This window comes from Petaurus breviceps, unplaced genomic scaffold (genome assembly GCF_028583685.1).
Source record: "Petaurus breviceps papuanus isolate PSGF00001 unplaced genomic scaffold, PetGlider_PUasm1.0 37, whole genome shotgun sequence".
In the NCBI taxonomy this organism is placed as follows: Eukaryota; Metazoa; Chordata; class Mammalia; order Diprotodontia; family Petauridae; genus Petaurus; species Petaurus breviceps.
In genome coordinates this window covers 19,848,771-19,867,484 of record NW_027186296.1, presented here as the reverse complement: position 1 = coordinate 19,867,484, position 18,714 = coordinate 19,848,771, and the positions used below count along the sequence as shown (strand labels likewise).

General features: G+C 40.8%; 2 protein-coding genes across 3 annotated transcripts in view; both read left to right on the top strand.

Moving 5' to 3' along the window:
- TNFAIP8L3 (TNF alpha induced protein 8 like 3) overlaps positions 1-14,462 on the top strand; it is a 32,349-nt gene extending 17,887 nt beyond the window's left edge. The window contains exons 2-3 of one of the 2 annotated variants that reach the window (XR_011170247.1): positions 10,061-11,326; positions 11,463-14,462. Coding sequence is in view for 1 of the 2 variants with exons in the window: in XM_069098046.1 (XP_068954147.1) it covers positions 10,061-10,623 (563 nt within the window). In the remaining variant the exon portion in view is untranslated. Of the gene's footprint in view, positions 1-10,060 lie in introns of both variants that reach the window. The other variant, XM_069098046.1, reaches the window with a different exon arrangement.
- SPPL2A (signal peptide peptidase like 2A) overlaps positions 1-18,714 on the top strand; it is a 375,774-nt gene that overhangs the window by 41,782 nt on the left and 315,278 nt on the right. The gene's annotated exons all lie outside the window — the stretch shown is intronic.

Below are 18,714 nucleotides of genomic sequence, written 5' to 3'. Positions count from 1 at the left end.
GACAGTATGTATCAAACACAGAACTGAAATCCAGATTTTTTCTTAATCAAAGGAAGGCTGTTTACTGTCTTTGCTCACATTACCTCTCCACGTATTATGTAATGATCTAAAATTAGAAAATGATACAGCCTTTCAGTGTCAATAAGTCTTCTCATCTACAAGCATATACTATATTTTGAAAGATGTTTTGTTTCTCTTTTGTAATAAGGGACAGGCATTGGTCCAGTTTACTGTTTAAAATTTCATATCCCAAATCCATATGTATTCAGAGACTTTTAAAGCCAAATTACTTTGGCATTTTTGTTGAATTAATCCATTTACCAAAGTGGTGCATCAACAAGTTTCTATCCCTGTTAATAATACAATGCCCAGAATTTGTTAACTCTGACTGAGACTGGATTTTTAGACAATACTGAAGAAGAGAATCACATAGGAGTTGCCACAAAGGAGATGGGACACTTCAGAGAATCAAAAATGTCTTTTGATTGCCTGCCTCTCCTTGGTCCTGAAATATCATGGGAGTGGGAAGGCAACTGAATGAACAGGCTGTGAAGGAGGTGAGCTACTGCTGAATTGCTTATGGAATTAGAGATTTATAATGTGGGTTGATGAAATCCCCCAGCACCCCTAGGTGATTGATGCAGCTTGTTGGGACTAGAATAGACACTGTAGAGTCTGGGGTGAAGTGGAGAAAAGGTTCCAAGTCAGGAGAAGAGCTTTCTCTTGATTGTTAGAGGGCTTAGTGAAGTTGCTTAGAAGAAAAGAAGGTTTTTGTGCTTGGAGAGATGTTTATGTATTCCTTAGGTGGAGGGTGGACTTCAAAGGAGGAGAAAGGTAGAGTCTTTGCTTTTAGGGAAGATTTAAGGATAGATCAGAAAACCCTGATCAGGAGAGCAGAAAGGGCATTTTATTTTTTTCCTCTATCAAGGCGAATTTGTATTGGATTCCATTATAGGAGAGGGAGACTGATTTTTTTTGAGGTTCAGGGAGGAGATACAGGATGCTATTTCTACCCTCCAGTAGAAAAATACTGTTACTTTGAGCCAAGCATTGGAGGAAGTATGAGCTCCTGAATGGATTGTTGGAGCACAGAGAAGTGAGAGTGAAGTGTCCTCTCCATCTTAGAATTTGTGATAGAGAAAAAAAACTGGGAATAAAATTCTGCTGGGGAAGTCAGCAAAAGATGAATGGGAAACCTTCAAAACTAAATTATGAAGCCACAGGAAAAAACCACTTCCAAAGAGAAAGGAAAGGAGGAGTCATCCTAAAGGTTTAAAAAAATATATACAAAAGATTAAAAACTAGGATGAGTGAAGGAGGATAAATACAAAAATTTGACGTAATTCTTTGAGAAATGTGCCAAAAGTTCTACAGTTAAGAATGAGATGAGGCACAGGAGAAAAGTTAAGAATAACAACAAGGATTTCATAAGCTATGTTGGAGGGGGAAAGAGTATTAAGAAAGGGATAGGACCACTGCTTAGGTGGATGGAATGATAACTCATACAGAGATCTGAGCTGTTAGACTCTGTTTTGTTTCTTTTTTTCTGCCAACGAGAATGATCTTAGTAGCAAAAAGAATAGAATAAAAATTAATAGGGGATTGATACTGAAGATAGTTGCAGAATATAATAATAGCTAACTTTATATATCGCTTTAAGGTTTGCAAAGCATTTTACAAATATTATCTCATTCTTTTGTCACAGCACTGGAAGGTAAGTGGTATGAGGAAACTGAGGCAAATGAAGGTTAAATGACTTGCCCAGGATCACACAGCTAGTAAAAGCCTAAGGCAAGGTTTGAATTAAGGTCTTCCTTACTCCAAATCCATCACTCCAACGATTGTGCCACCTGTCTCATTAGGGCAAATCAGAATAATTTAGTTGGGGGAGAAGGGAGGCACTAGAGATACAGAGGAGACTGTTTGAACTCTACATCTTTGGTGTAGACCCTGACTCAGACTGGTTCTTTGGTAGTTTAGATCTAATATTAGAATTAAATGAGGGGGAAGCTAGGTGTAACAGTGAATAGAGCACTGGCCCTGGAGTCAGGAGGACCTGAGTTCAAATCCAGCCTCAGACACTTTACACTTACTAGCTGTGTGACCTTGGGCAAGTCACTTAACCCCAATTGCCCTGCCTTCCCCCCTCCAAAAAGCAAAACAACAACAACAAAAGAATTAAATGAGTCATTCATAGGTCATTCAATAAGTAATAAGAGGAGGTTTTCTTAGGCAAAACATAGAAGAGCTACTTAACAAGGATATAGTGTAGCATTCAGCTCAGGTAGACCCTCTTTGACTCCATATGAAATCAGTCAACAGAGCAGGATATGGGGACTCAGTTGACCTTGAGGCCTGGGCCTAGTCCAAAGGGTAGCCATTCCATATTGTCAGATCTTTTTATTATAGCAATTATTGCCTTGAACTTACTAAGGGCTTAATAATGCTTATTGACTTAGATGAAGAGGAAGCCATTTTCATGGGCCTCAGCAGCTAGGTGCCGTGAGCCTTGGGCCCCTGGGCCAATCAAGTCTTGGGGACAGCTTTCTTGCATTCTAGGAAAAGAGCTAGACTAACCTACATAGCAAGGGGAGGAAACACGAGCCTCTCAAACTTGGGTACTGCAATAACTGGCAGATGTGATTTCTGAGCTACCATCATTGATTTTGAAAGATCATGGAGGTCAAAAGAAGTGCTGCAAGATTAGAGAACTGCACATTCCTGAATTGCAAAAAAAGAAAAGATTTAAGTCTGCAAACCATAGATGAGTGAACTTGACTGTATTTCCAGGAAAACTCCTAGATTACACAATGAAATATTTAGTTTGTGAACATTCAGAAAAGGAAATGATGATCACAAACGGTTATCTTAGGCCAACTTTATTTTCTTTCTGACAAGGTGCAATGGTAATGGGAATTTGAAGATCTTCCCTTCCCCTTAATAAGCCTAGGTGAATTTGAAGACCTTCCCTGACTTGAAAATATACTCTGCCCCCTAATAGGCTGAATGTGGTCACAATGGAGCCTGTGGTGGGAAGAGTTTTCTGAAGGGTGGAGCAGAAGCCACGGGAGAAGCTTCCTTGAGGGAGGCTTGTTTTTCAGGAAGGCACAACTTTTGTTACTTTGTAGTCAAGTGAGTCTCGCAGGTTGTGATGTTCTCTGACCCTGGAGAATGCTATATATACCTCTTAGGGGAGGTTTTGCTTTTGGGGCTCACTTTAGGAAGAGTCGTGTGATTTAGCCAGATAAGACTCTGTGCCGTTGTTGAGCCCCCTGGCTTTGAAAACCCAGATGTTGGTGTTTCTCTCTCTGGTGACTAACTGTATGTATGTGATGGTCAGACAGCTAGAAGCCCTGTCTGTTTGTGTTATTTTTCTGTCTGCATTTTTGTCTGCTTGTAACTTCTGTTTGTGTTCTCTGAAGTTCCGAGTGCTGACTTCTCACCCTGAACTAGATAAATGATATATGTTTGATTAAAGTAAGATTGTTAACCCCTTTTGAGTTGCTTTCCTTTAGAAAAGCAGATCAAAAAACCTGTGCTAGCAGCCATCCTGGGTATGTTAGGATTCTTGCTGCTACACAAGATTACTAAATGAGTAGATAAGGGGAATACTGTAGCTCTAGTTCATCTGGATTTTAATGAAGCATTTGACCAAGTCTTTCATCTTTATGTAAAAAGATGAAGAGATGTGGGCTAGACCAGTGGTGTCAAATACAAATAGAAAGGGGAGCCACTCCATAAATAAGTATTCCCCATGGGGCACATGTTGACTTAGTTTTAGAATATAATGTTATTTATGTGATATTTTATTTTAAGTTTTGTTAAATATTTCCCAATTACATTTTAATCTGGCTCAGGTCCATTGGTGCTTACATATCTGACACCTCTAGGCTAGCTCATTACCGCTAGGTGGACTTGGAACTAGACAGCCAGATCCAAAGGAATAGTCATTAATAGTTGTTCCAAGTTACCTTGGAAGAAGGTTTCTAGTAGGTTGCTTCTTCCTTTGCTGTTTACATTTTTGTCAGTGACTTGGATATGTGTTTAAATGGCATATTTAGCAAATTTGCAGATGATACAAAACTGAGAGGGATAGTTAGCACATTGGATTGTCAGGAGGAAGGAAGAAAGGAAGGAAGGAAGGAAGGAAGGAAGGAAGGAAGGAAGGAAGGAAGGAAGGAAGGAAGGAAGGAAGGAAGGAAGGAAGGAAGGAAGGAAGGAAGGAAGGAAGGACAAATTTATTAAGCACTTACTACATGCCAACCATTGTGATAAGCACTTCACAAATATTATCTCATTTGATCCTCACAACAACCTTTTGAGATTGATACTATTACTACCCTCATTTTATAGTTGAGGAAACTGAGGCAGAAGTTAAATGACTTGTTGAGGGTCACAGAGCTATTAAGTTTCTGAGGCTGGTTTTGAACTCAGATCTTCCTAATTACAAATTCAGAGCTCTATTCACTATGCCTCCTAGCTGCCTCATTAGGCCAAATCAAATAAGATGATTTGGTTGAAGGTAGAGGAGAGGCACTGAGGGGGCAGAAGAGGATCTGGACCTGTGACTTCATCAGTGTAAGTCTCTGATTAGAAATTCCTTCCCCTAGTTCAGATCAACAGCTCAGCTCTCTCTTAGAGTCATAGAAAGTGCCCAGGGCAGTGGGAGATTAGTTGACATCCCCATGGTCACATAACCAGTATATGTCAGAGACATTGTGATAAAATTTAATAGGGTTAAATGTAAAAAGGTCAACTTGGCAAGGACAAGACGGAGGAAGCTTGACAAGTACAAGATGTCTAAATAGAAATTTGTCTGAAAAATATGGAGGTTTTAGTGGACTACAAGCTTGGTATGAGGCAAAAGTGTGATGTGGGAGCCTGCAAAGTCAATGCAATCTTAGGCTGCATTAAGAGAGGCACAACGTCAAGATTGAGAAAGGTCTCGTAATAGTCATTCCCCCCCCATTAAAACTATATCTGCAGTATTATGATCATTTATTAGTGCAACATTTTAGAGAGGAAATGAATAGACCAGAAAGAAGGTAACCAGGATGATAAAGGGCCTCATAATCATACCATATCTGGATTAATTGGAGAAACTAGAAATGTAATTTCCAAGACTCCTCTTACCCATCAACCCTCAAGAATCTTTTCAAAACCATAACTTATGAGCCCCCTACCCAAGAATTTATTTTTCCTTGTCAGCCAAAAGACATGGTTAAAAGCAAAGAAATTAAAGAAATAGCATTAAGCAATTAAAGTGGCCACGGAACATCTTTCTCATAAACCTGGAACTCATTTCCCCTCATTTACATCCCCCTTAGTGGAAAGGGCAGATATATATATATATATATATTAGAGATAATTCATTGGGCATGCATGTGGGGAGCACACATATGGCAACTCACACTCTGATACAGAACTGCCAATATCTTCTGGTGATATCATTGTGCTATCATCCACTAGGGATCATGTCTCTATTGCAGGCAATCTTTAGAGCTAGTTAATCATCTCTCTACCTTTTTGGGAAGTGTTATGGTCAGTAAGCCTCTCCCCTGACAAAAAGGGATAAAACACTTTCAGCCAGCACTTCCTGCCTCTTAAGTACTTCCTAAACCCTACTTAGTTTCCAGCTGAGGCTCTATCTTCAAGGTCACCTGCCATCCATTGGGAAGTGCTGAGGTTAATATAATCTCTCCCCAAGAGGGGAGAACTATAGCTCTTTCAGCACTTCCCCGAGCCATTCAAAAGGTAGCAAATGCTCCTGGATAAGATCATATTGCCTCTCTGAATGATTTTCTTCTCTGATTCATCTGAACTCACATTTTACTTAACATCAGAAATTTCAAAACAAAATGATTTCTCCTGAACAAACTGAAACACTCAGAATATGTTTATAAAAGGTCTAACCTAAAGATTCTCTGTCTTTCTAGGAATATCCTCTAAAATCTTTGTTGCCTCATCAGACGCACATAGTGTGAATATGGTCGGAGCCAATCTAGGTGTTGGGGGGTGGGTGGCCCAGCTTATTCTTGTGCTTCTTGTGGTAGAGGTTGCGCTTGCCTCCAGTCTTGCGACACTTGTGCCATTTGTCCAAGGAGATCCCTATGGTCGGTGTGAGCTGCCTAAAGCATTAAAAAAAAAAAAACAAATTCTCAGGCCCCAGGTTAAGAATTTGTGCTCTAATGTCTCCAGCCCAAACCATCTTCACTTTCTTCCTATCAGAGCCCTGCTTCCATAGCTATCTAATTCACCTATATGTTGTTTTCTACCTTTGCTATCTTACCCTATCGTTGCTTTCCTGTTGTTGCCCAATCTTAACCAGGGACTGCCCTCACCATCTGCTTTCTGCATTCCAGCATGTTAGCTGCTGAACATTGCTGGAGGATATCACACTACTTTGCTGATTGGGTCCAATATATATTGATATCAACAAATCTCAAGTCTGGTTTCTCACAGCTAAATGGCAAATTAAGTAACCATGGAAAAACTGCTTAGCCTCATTGAGCCTCAATTTTCCCATCTGTAATGCGGAGACAATAATACTTGCTCTAACTACCTTACAGAGTTGTTGTGAGAAAAGCACTTTAAAGTTTACAAAGTATAAATGTGAGCTGTTATTATTTACTATTTTCCCCAGGTCATACTGGCAGTCAGCTGGGGATGGAATCTGGGTCTCCTGGCTCCTCATCTAGGACTTTTCCCACTACATCATGCTGCCTTCCTCTCCCTCCACCCTTCTTGCCCACTCCAAAAGCATCATTCCTGGAGCTGACAACCCTGGTTCTCATTTGTCAATGCAGTTTTCTTGTGTTTTCTAATACTAGAAAGGAAACAGTCATTGTGGGAGTCAGTTGCAGCTGCTGTGAGATCGATAGAAGATGTGTTTGTACCCCTGGTCCCTTTGATGTCCTACTGTAGGGACTTCAGACCAGCAGAGTTGACAAACTTCAAAAAGAAGAGTCCATGCCTGTGGAGGGATTGTGATTTTTGAGTGTTTGTTAGGAAGTATATACTGATAAGGGTACTGATGGGTTTGTGTTTGAGTTGTACTTGAGTGTTTATTAAGTCTATGTCTGAAAGCCCGGACAGTCACTCATCAGAGGGCCTAAGGAAGGAATAAATGAGGAAGAGAGATGTGTAATCTGACCAGAGAGTGTCAGAGGTGTAGGTAACAGCTTGTGGGGTAGAGAGGAGGGGAACAGTCAACTTTTAGGCAGAGCTGTAGTTGATAGCTAATTCAATAGAAACTTTTGTATAATTAAAACCTATATCTACTGTTATTGAGTTAATTAACATGTAAAATTAGGTGAGAAAGTATCGATATTAACTTTAAATGGAGAATTCAAGGACAAGCCTAGTTCAGGAGTAGAACTGGAACAGTCTAGGTTATTGTGTCCAAGTATAAATGTGTGCCCCTAGGATGCTGTGTTCTCACCCACACAAAGTAAGCTGAGGAGAATGTTGTTTTTTTCCTTTCCACAAACAAGAGTAGCTGAGGTTAGGACAACAAGATCCAGTGGTGAGGCTTTCAGGGGCAGTGCAAGATACTGTCTGCTTCAGCAGGGGAAGGGCACACAAAAGGCAGACAGAACCAAGTGGGAAAATCAATAATTAGGTGTGGAGACAGCTAGCTGGATCTTGAATGATGGTTAGAGACACATCGTGACTTGCCTGCCTAAGTACAAAGGTAGCAAACTTGGGCATGAGGGTTGGAGGGATGGAGCCAGTGAAAAAGGGACATGTGGGAGGGATCAATGATAAATGGAATTTCTGGAGGACAATAAACGGGGAGTTGTAACATCCAGGGCCACTCAGGTGGTATCCTGAAATCTTATTAGCTTCATACTCATGACCTAAGAAGCAGGCAGAGCTCTGGAGCCTAAATGTGTGGGTGAGCCAGAGGTGCAAGGGAAAATGTTGTCGAGACTGAATCATAGGAAACTAGTTGCCAGATGATGTAGGAATCTTTGGGGGGGTTAGATAGAGCCTATACAGAAAAGATAGACCTCCACATGGATGAAAATGAATAGGATCCAAGAAGCTGTTTTGTTGTTGTTTTTTAAGGTGGCAGAACAATTTCTAAACTTTAAAAATGTAGTGAAAGTGATTGTGAAAGATCCCAAACAGGAGGTTTGTAAAAACCCTCACTCAGATCGTCAGGAGGTGATTTGGCAGCGTATTTGAGGAACCAACAAAATAGTCATACTAGAGCTAACAAAAGCCCTTCTTCTCCCTCCTCCCCCATGTGGGACAGAAGTAGGAAGCAGTAGAAAGAGCTAAAATACTCACATTCCTCTTTTATTTTAATCTTTTTTTCTTTTTGCTTTTTTTGGAGGGAGAAGGCAGGGTAATTGGGGTTAAGTGACTCGCCCAAGGTCACACGCCTAGTCAGTGTTAAGGGTCTGAGGCCAGATTTGAACTCAGGACCTCCTGACTCCAGGGCCGGTGAGATTCACCGAGCCACCCCCACATTCCTCTTTTTAGACACTAATAACAAATAAAGATTGATATGATCGGCATTGCAGAAATGTGGTCAAAGACAAATAAATGGGGCACTGTCTCCAGAGGACAGACTGGTTGCCAAGTCAGAGTAGCGTAGCGGATACAGCACTAGACTTGGTGTTAGTTGGATCTGAATTTTAATCCTGCATCAGGCACTTAAAAATTGTTTTGACTCTGGGCAAGTTTCTTGATTTCTCTGAGACTTATCCATGAAATGAGAAGGACTTACAAAGCCCCTTCCAGCTCTAAATCTATGCTACTATGATAGGAAGGAGAAACTATGGCTGACCATGGCAATACTATAAAAAAATCTTATTTGAATAAGAGAGTTGCAGTAAAGGTTAGGGGACAACAAGGTGTAGTAGAAAGAGCTGGGAGTCAACGGACCTGGGTTCTCTCTGCACTGGGTGACTGTGTGAGCTTGAGTGGGTCATCTCCCTGGGCCTCAGTTTTCTCACTTGTAAAATTAACTTCCTCCTTTAACTGCCACTTCTGCACATCTACTGTATAATGTACCGAACTCCTACAAAACTTCATTCTTCTCTTATTTCTTTCTACCTTGGGTTATAGCTATGTGTGAATCTGTCATGCCTCTTCAAATAGGTTGTAAGTTCCCAGAAGGTCAGGATTGTGCCTTCCTCATCTTTGTTTCTCCACAGCTCTTTATCCTTTGTAGGCTCTCAGTAAATATTTGAGCCCAATTAAACTGAAAATTGATTTTCAAACAGTGACTCTCCCAAAGCACTGCAAGATCCCAAAGAGCCTTCTAAATTACCAAGAGCAAATTGATTCATGTTCAGTAACACCACTTGAGTACAGTAGGACATATTTTACCCTAATCCACTAATTTTTTTTACCCTAATTTTCAGTGATTTAGAAATTCCTGGTCACCAAAAAGGAATTGAACATTTATTAAGCTCATATTATATCTAGGTACCATTAGGTGTCAGTGACCAGATTCTAAATCACTGAAAATTGGTGAGGTGTCAACATATATTTATTGAACATTTGTTCTGCACCCAGCTCTGTGCTAGGTTTTCTGGGGATATAAAATCAGTAAAAATAAATGATCCCTGCTCTCAACAATCTTATAAGGATAATACAGATGAACAATTATGGACCAAACTAAAAAATATTGTGAGCTCAAGTAAAGGTCACAGAACTTTAGTATAAGCTGGAGTAACCCAGAAAGGCTAGATGGAGGAAGTGGGATGTGAGCTGGGCCTTCAAGGTCAGGATTTGGGTAGCAGAGGGGAGAGTACATTCCAAATATGATTAGGGTGGAAAACAGTATGAACAAAGTTTAGGAGGCTTAGAGACAGTGTATGTGAAGAACTGTGAGAAGACTGGATTGACTGGAGAATAGAATTTCCATTGGGAAGTATTTAAGTGATAAAAGGGGAAGGGGCTTTGTTTTTAAGAAACCTCCCACTCACCCTCCTTCACTATATAAAACCAGAACCATTGCTGGATGAAAGAGTTGGGTTAGCATGTGTTATTACTACTGTAGAGAACATCTTAGTCTAATTTAATTTCTTCTCTTTTTCTGTAGGCCCTGACTTATTTAGCTCAAAGAACCTTGCCCTTCAAGCACAGAAGAAAATTCTGAGCAAACTAGCTAGTAAAACCGTGGCCAACATGCTTATCGATGACACCAGCAGTGAGATCTTTGACGAGCTCTACAAAGTCACCAAAGAACACACTCGCAACAAGAAGGAAGCCCACAAAATCATGAAAGACTTAATTAAAGTAGCTATCAAAATCGGGATCCTCTACCGAAACAATCAGTTCAACCAAGAGGAGATGGAGATCGTAGAGAAACTCAGGAAGAAGCTAAATCAGACAGCCATGACCATTGTGAGCTTCTATGAGGTAGAGTACACTTTTGATAAGAACGTGCTTTCCCAACTCCTGAATGAGTGTAAAGACCTGGTGCATGAACTGGTGGGGAGGCACCTGACTCCCAGGACCCATGGACGCATCAACCATGTCTTCAATCACTTTGCAGATGTGGAATTCCTCTCTGCCCTCTATAGCCTGGATGGAGAGTGCCGACTCAACCTCAAAAAGATCTGTGATGGAGTCAACAAATTGCTGGAGGAAAAAATTCTTTGAATCATTTCCCTCCATTTCCTCTTTCTTGATTTAAAATGACAGTCACTGAGTGTCTCTGATGAGAAATAACAGCAACAATAACAACAATGAAACAAAAACCCTGTAACACGTGTCAATTTTCTGTCTTGTTCATCTAGCAGATGCTAGCTTCATTCTGAGTCCAGGTGTACTCTGGGCACTCCCTGATGTTGGATTTTTAATGTATATCTGTTTGTTTTCAAATGCTTGGCATAAGTGGCATCTCAGAGACTCATTAAGGATAGTTCATAACATATTCCAGGCAGGGGAACTACTCTGTTGAACTGCAACAAAATCAAGAGAGATCACCAATTCAGCCTCTCTGAATATGAAGGGTGATTAGTTCAGGAGGGAAAGAGGGAAAGAACAGAAACAAAACTGGCTTTTAGATGTCTTCTTCTGGGTGTGCAGATTTTTAAAAATAATAATAATAACCTAGAAATTTAAGGAAATACAGGTTCCAACACAAGAAAAGGTATTCCTCACCACCCCAACCCCCCAAGAAACATTATGAGTTAACATATAGATCAAAGACTTGCTATGGGAATATGGGGAGTAAAGATGCTTTCATTACTTTTGGGGGGAGGGAAAAGAGGGGTCATGAAGAGAGTTTTCCTATTTCAGATGTTATAGTACTCCAGGGGGGACAATTTCCTGAGCATATGTCAATACTCCCTAATGAGAGGTAATGTCCCTTCCATAGCTGCCCCTGAGAGATACACACATCTCATATCTGTGTGCGACTAATCGGCTGTGGTTCAAGGAAAGGGATTGCTCCTGCTTGATTTTCACCTGTGAATCAGTATAATAAAATCAAGCAGGAGCAATCCCTTTCCTTCATTCTTGACCTTCCCAAGTTTCACAGAACCATTTTTGGGGGTCCATTAAACTGAACAGCCCTTTGAACAAAAAAGGAACTTGTGATTATGATTCAGAAACAAAAACCACCTGCCACAAGATGCTTCCCTATAATAAGAACAGTGGAAATGACAGGAGACAAATCCAGATGTCAGAACACATGCCCCACTTGCTATTCCCTGGAACAAGAATGATCATACTGTCTCAGATCGTGGTCCAAAACGGCCCTTTAGTCTGTCTCTGGTAGCAGTACCCGTGCATGGATGGATGACTTGTGGGAGGTCACGGTTACAACATCAGCCAAAACAGCAACGGCCCAGATGCCAACTAGTCAGACTTGAATTGCTCCCATTGTCAAAGTCTATTAAACACTTCAGTGAAAAACAGCACTGTGCAGGTGTTGAATTTTTTTTTTAACCAAGAGAGATTTTCAGCCCCTAGAATATCATTTTTTTTAAACTGAAATGGAATGGGGAGGGGCAAAGGTAATGGAAATGTTGATGAGTCCTTCTTGCTCCCATGTTCTCAAGAACTGAGCTGGCCTTTAATCACGAAGGAGGAATTGGGGCACAGTACTTGCTACCCACACAGGTATTGAGAGTGGTTCTGTTTCATGTTGCTAGCAGGGAGCAAAGGTCAATGAAGTTCAGCCAACCTGGCATCCATGGAAGCTGCAGGGAACAGGCTTCTAGCTTTTCCCATTGTACCTGCTTATAATTCCTACCTCAACAATGACCTGACAGCTGGACTGTCCTATTTGTATGCCTGACTTGGTGATTCTAAAAATGCCATGCAGTTAGCTGGGTGACCTTGGGCAAGTCACAACCTCTCTGGGCCTCAAGTTTTATCTGTAAACTAAGGGGATTGAACTAAAGGTCTCTTCTAGGTCTTAAACATTCCATTACTAACAGTACCCTCTGCACCATTTTTCATTGAAAAGGCTCTTGCAAAAGAGGTTAGACCCATGCTTTAAAAGAATAGTACTACCTATGCCCAAGTTTTTGTTCATTACTTTAGAGGACGAGAATCAGCAAAGCTAAATCACAGGTTAAGACATTTGCTTTCAGTTTTCATTTAACAATAGGGTCAGATCATCTAAAATCACAGAACTATTTCCTTGGTTCTTACAAAAATCAAATCCAAGAAGGGATGATAAATGAAGAATTGTTTTTTGGTTTGGATCTGTAATTTCTTTGGTGTGGGAACTCCCTCTATTTATTTGTTTTTGAGTCATTTCAGTCATGTCCAATTCTTCATGACCCCTTTTGGGGGGTTTTCTTGGCAAAGATACTGGAGTGGTTTGCCATTTCCTTCTACGCTCATTTTACAAATGAGGAACTAAGGCAAACAGCATTAAGTGATTTACCCAGGGTCACACTGCTAGGAAGTGTCTGAGGCAGGATTTGAACTCAGGAATGAGTCTTCGTGATTCTAAGCCTAGCACTCTATCCACTGTGCCACCTAGCTGCCGCCCTTCATTTATGCACCTGGGCAATTTTTAGGTCCTTAGGGTACCTAGGTCATGGAAGGCCTTTGGAAGGCTATGTAATTCAATATGACTCAGCCCAGGAAGCTTAAGTAATTTGTTTAACAAATTTGAACCCATATCCTCTTACTCCAGAAGCACGAGAATCACTTTCCTCTGTGCCATTCTGCCTAATCTTAGAGAATTACATGGAGAAGGAAAATGTATTGTCCATGATCACCAAGTTGTTACATGTCAAGAAACAGTTTAAGAACTAGGTCTACCTGGTTCTGAGGCTAACCCTCTATCCACTACTCCACACATTCTCTCAGGACAATTTTTTCTTACATAGAAAGTCAAGAGAACCAACATTTAAATTGAATAAAGCTACATGGAGTTTCCTTCTGGAGGTTTTTGGAAACCTAACCTCTTACACGTCAGAAAACCACGCTTGGTTGACAAGATTCTTCCTTTTAAGGGGAAGGAGCATAGGCAGTGGGCCTTCACAACTGGTACATAGCAAGATGCCCTTATTATTAGGAAACAGTTAGTAGTCTCCTCTCCCCAAGGATGCACCTCTGGGCACATTTAAGAATATCAGAGTCCTGTATGTTAAAAGTCATCACCTATCCTAAGACTCTGTGTTATTTGAATGTGTATATGTATATGTGTGTGTGTATACATATACATATACATATATATATATATATCACTACTTCTGCCTGGGGCATATCACTGCTTTAAGGTGATTTATTATAATGGATGGAAAACTGACCTTCAAGAAGTTCTGGGTTCAGGTGATGACCCAAAGAAGTATTACTATTAGTTCAATGATCTAAGATAGGGTTCTTAGTCTTTATGGACTCCTCAGAATAATATTTTTAAATGCATAAAATACATAGGATCACAAAAGAAATCAATTATATTAAAATATATTTATCAAAACATTAAAAATAAATAAAATTAATGGACTCCACTAGGTTAAGACCTGATAATCTCTGTTCTTGAATCAGGGATCCAAAACCCTGAAATTTTTTTTTGTTGTTTTTTTTTTTTGGAGGGGGAAGGGCAGGGCAATTGGGGTTAAGTTACTTGCCCAAGGTCATATGGCTAATAAGTGTTAAGTGTCTGAGGCTGGATTTAAACTCAGGTCCTCCTGACTCCAGGGCTGGTGCTCTCTCTATTCACTGTGCCACCTAGCTGCCCCTAAAACCCTGAATTTTAAGGGAGGAACATTTAAGTTAAAAATGCAATGAAGAAAATGTGGAATCAAGAAATAACCTGTAATTTCCTTTTAAAAAGCTTACAATTGTTTAATATAATCAGCAGTCATGAGTCCGTCGGTCCACTGAGCACTAGAACCTGGGAGAAGAGTGGAACAGCTCTTCTAATAAACCTGAAATTGTCTGGTCTACAGGAAAATTTCCACTGATTTGGTTGCATTTAATAGATGAATTTGGTGCAACTATTAAGATAATAAAAGCAACATGACTATACAGTTACTAAGTACTTTACCATATATCCTCTCCCCCAATCAATTGAATATTCCACTTTTAAATGGAATTCAGTGGCGGACAACAATTTCTGCTTCTACCTCATCTTCATCTTGGGAGAAAAGGCAGACATTTCCATGTTTTGTTTTAGGCACATCCATTCATCACTGAGCTGCGTTAAAATTTGTGTAAAAAGCAAAAGAAAAGATTACATTATATATATATATATACATATTGTATATATACATATATATAATACAGTATACATATTTTGGAAAATGTTTTCTTAAGAAATATGCCATTCTCATGCTGATTTCTGATCTTGTCAGTACTACAAGAATTCATAGGTCTCCTACCTACATAAACCAATATCAGAAAATAAGATAGTCTCTCAATAAGACTAATGTTATATAGAGCAAGAAAATCCCAATTGTTCCCAAATATGAAAGCACCATTCTCTACTGATATTCTTCCAAACAAAATTCATGGATAAAAAAGCATCTTTTTGTACATTCATGACTTTTTTCATTTGTTAGGGAAGTCACCATCAACATTCTGGACTTGATTTTCATATTCTGAATATGTTCGTGGTAGCCCTGGGTTAGAAGACACCTAGTAAATTACGTTCCGCCATCACACATGAAGAATGAGTTTTGCCTACTCCCACTTGGAAACTGAACCCATCCCATTATCCTCCTTATGTCCTCTCCTTGGGTGCCACCTCCCCTGTTCACTTGTAGCTCTACTATCCTGGGGACTCTGTAGGAAATGAAGGTTCTACACCCACATTCATTCACTCTTTGGGGGATAGCACTAAGGTCTTCTGTGATCAGTCCAATGGGTCACTTAAACATAGATTTTTTATTACTTCAGTGGGCTCAACTAAGTAAATTCAGTACTGCAAGTCCAGGCAGTGTTACCAGTAGGTATTTCAGGTTTTTGCTTACACAGGTAGACTGGCTTTAAACTTTCCTGGAGCTCCCTGGGCTCCTGGCTCAGGTTAGTCAGTTGTTTGGTGACCTGGAAATGCTCTGGCATTCCCCCAAACTAAATAAAACAGTTGCCTTGGACACAATATACAGTTTTGCAGTTGCTGCTTTTTTTCCCATTTCTCATCTTTCAAATATTTGAGTGTCTACTAAATTAACTATTTAGATATTATCCACTAAGATTAATGAATTGCTTTGGTTAAACTTGGTAAATATATTCTGCTGGATTCCCTAGAACCTATAATAAACAGTCATATAAAAATTTAGCTCCCCTAAGCACTTTTTATACCCAATGCTCCAGTCCCTATAATATACTTCCAAATGTTATGTTTTGGTTACTTTGCTTGGCACTGGAGAAAAGACACCCTCCCTTCCTCCACATTCCTCCAAAAATCACCAACCCTTGCTCTGAAGGAGCTTACATTCTATCAAAAGAAGACAACATGGAACTTGGCCTGGTAAAGATATTTTCTACTTGTTGCTATAACTAAGGTTGGGCAGCTACCCTATGCACTGGCATCCAAGGGGAAGCGGAAGGTGCTCCACTACAAGTTACACACCTCAGTCCCTTGAGTTCTTCCATTGGCTTATACCATTAGAAGAAAGAAGGCAGACCTAAGAGGGCTAAGAATTAGGACAGTGTAGATCAGAAGAGAACAGGATGGAGATGGGGGTGTATTTCAGGGCCCAAGGGTCTTCCAGGAATAGCGGCTGGGTTTCTTTGGGAGACAAAGAGTGGGGAGCAGGTGAAAAGGTTACTTTTAGCCAAGTCCTTCCTAATGAGACTGGCAGTATGGCTCTCCATCATCCCAGGAACAAGTAGCAGGTGGAGATGTGATTTTCTAAGGAAAGGTAACTTGAAGACCAGTTAATGGAGAGGGACAAGGGCAGGGTATTTGGGAGGAACATCAGAAATGGAAAGTTCCCATTTATGAGGGTATGGGTTGAAGTGCAAGACTTAACCAGGTGCTGAATTTAAGAAAGGAGGAGAAGTTGCCTGAGACCTAATGAGTAGCAGCAACAAGGATATAGATAGAGTGACAGATGGAGGCAGAGTGAACTTCCAAGGAGAAGTTGCTAAGTGATGATGTTATAGAGAGGGCCTAAAAATAGTAATGAAGGGCAAAGAATGTATCTTCTCCTCATCTTGGTCGATTATATCAGAACTATGAAAGAAGGCACATTCAGTACTGCAGACGGTGGTCAGGAATTTAGCTGCAAGATGCTACGATGAAGATCTTTAAGACAAAAGGAAATTTAAAAGTAGATTTGGTCCAGAAGACACAAAGGAAGAGAAGAAAAGAGTCAGAAATGTGTCCTGAGATATATAAGAAAGTGGATGAGGATGAAGACTTGGTAAGTGGTAGCCCCTGCTACCACCGGGAATTTTCACCCAGTCTAAAAGAGAAATCATGACTTTGGGAGGGCAGATTTTTTTCCCCACACTCTATCCTCCATCTTCAATAAACAATTTGCCCCATGGAATAGAACTCCTAGTTGTAACTCAGGTTAGACCCCACTGCCATGTAAACAGAGGCTCATTAGGGATAATGGCAGGACCCTATACAGACCTTTTCCAGAGCCAGAGGAAGGAGTGACAAGTCACAGGACTTACCCCTACCTTTGTTGCTCTGGCAAAGATGACATCACTGGCTGCAGGGTGCTGGGACCTTGGCAGTAGGATGCTGCCCTTGGTCAGTGTCAGGAAACATTGCTCAATCATCCTAGACAGGGAGGTTTGTTAATCTGCAAACTCACACACCTCAGAAATGTTCCATTTTCCCTTACGTGAGACCAGCATTGGGCCCTAGCTCAGGTTAACTGGCTGTTCAATGACCTGGAAATAGTTGGGAATTTTTTTACCAAACTGAACAAAACAGTTACCTGGGACACAACAGTGCCTCTTTTCATCTGTGTGTACACATATCAACAATGGTCTCCCCGTTACACACACGCGCACACACACACACACACACACTCCAATTCTCCAAATGAATGGGTTTAGGAAATTAGTTTGAGAGAAGGAAAGGGTAAATCTTGTGTTCCTACTAGCTGCTCAACCTAAGGGATATACCTGCCTTCTTAATCTTTTCGATGTCCTGACATGACTGAATTCAGCCTTACTTTCCTTATAGTATCATGGACCCCTTTGGCAGTCTGATGAATCCTATGAACTCCTTCCCAGAGTAATATTTTTAAAAACATAAAATAAAATAGATAAGATTACAAAGGAAACCAATTACATTCACATATACAATTCAAAAATTCTAAAAAAAAATAATAGTAATTCTCATTGCATTCTTTAGAAGCTGAGTAAGGAAGGGCTTTTAAACTCCTCTTCTGCCTCTTGGCTTCTTTCAAATCTCAACTAAAATCCCACTGTCAGCAAGAATCATTTCCTGGTCCTCTTTTTTTTTTTTTTTGGAGGGGGAAAGGTAGGGCAATTGAGGTTAAGTGACTTGCCCAAGGTCACACGGAGGCCAGATTTGAACTCAGGTCCTCCTGACTCTATTCACTGAGCCACCTAGCTGCCCCTCCTGGTCCTCCTTAGTGCTAGTGCCTTCCCTCTGAGGTGATCTCCCATTTATCCTGTACACATTTTTTTGGTACACAGTTGTTTGCATGTTGTCTCCCTCATTAAGTCATGAGCACTGTGAGGGCAAGACTTAGTTTTGTCTTTCTTTTTTGTCCCCAGTGCTTAGCATCGTGCTTGGAACGTAGTTGGCCCTCGATTGTTGAGAAGCCAACCTGACAAACCCCCGCATTTCCTGGGACTGGTCAAAACTATGTTATGATCTACTTCCAGGACCATGCATTCAGTTTCATATTTATCAAGCACCTATTACATGGATGGCCCAGTGATGGGCTGTAGCTATGATGCAGACTGGGCAGATTAGGCCCTCTACCCTGAAGAGGGAGATGGGAGTGAAGGGAGAAGTGCCCAGAGGGTCTGGGGAATATCTGGGTGTGCTGCCCCTGGTTCCTAAAGAACTCTCTCCTCCACTGTGATTAGTTATAGCTGCTTATCCTAAGATCTGTGGGCCTGTAACAGACTTCAGCACCCAGTGCTGTGTCTGCCTCAGTATAAAGCTGCATGGGTCGCTCATGTCTGCCGGTCACCCGGAGGGAGTCAGCTACCTGGACAGAGCTGCTTTCCTGGAGTTCACCTACTTGCAGCTTCACCTCCAAGGTGAAAAGGCCAGGTCATACAGGAAACCTAGGCATGACTGTGTAGGAGTGAGGATGGTCACTAAGTTTGCTTGTCCAC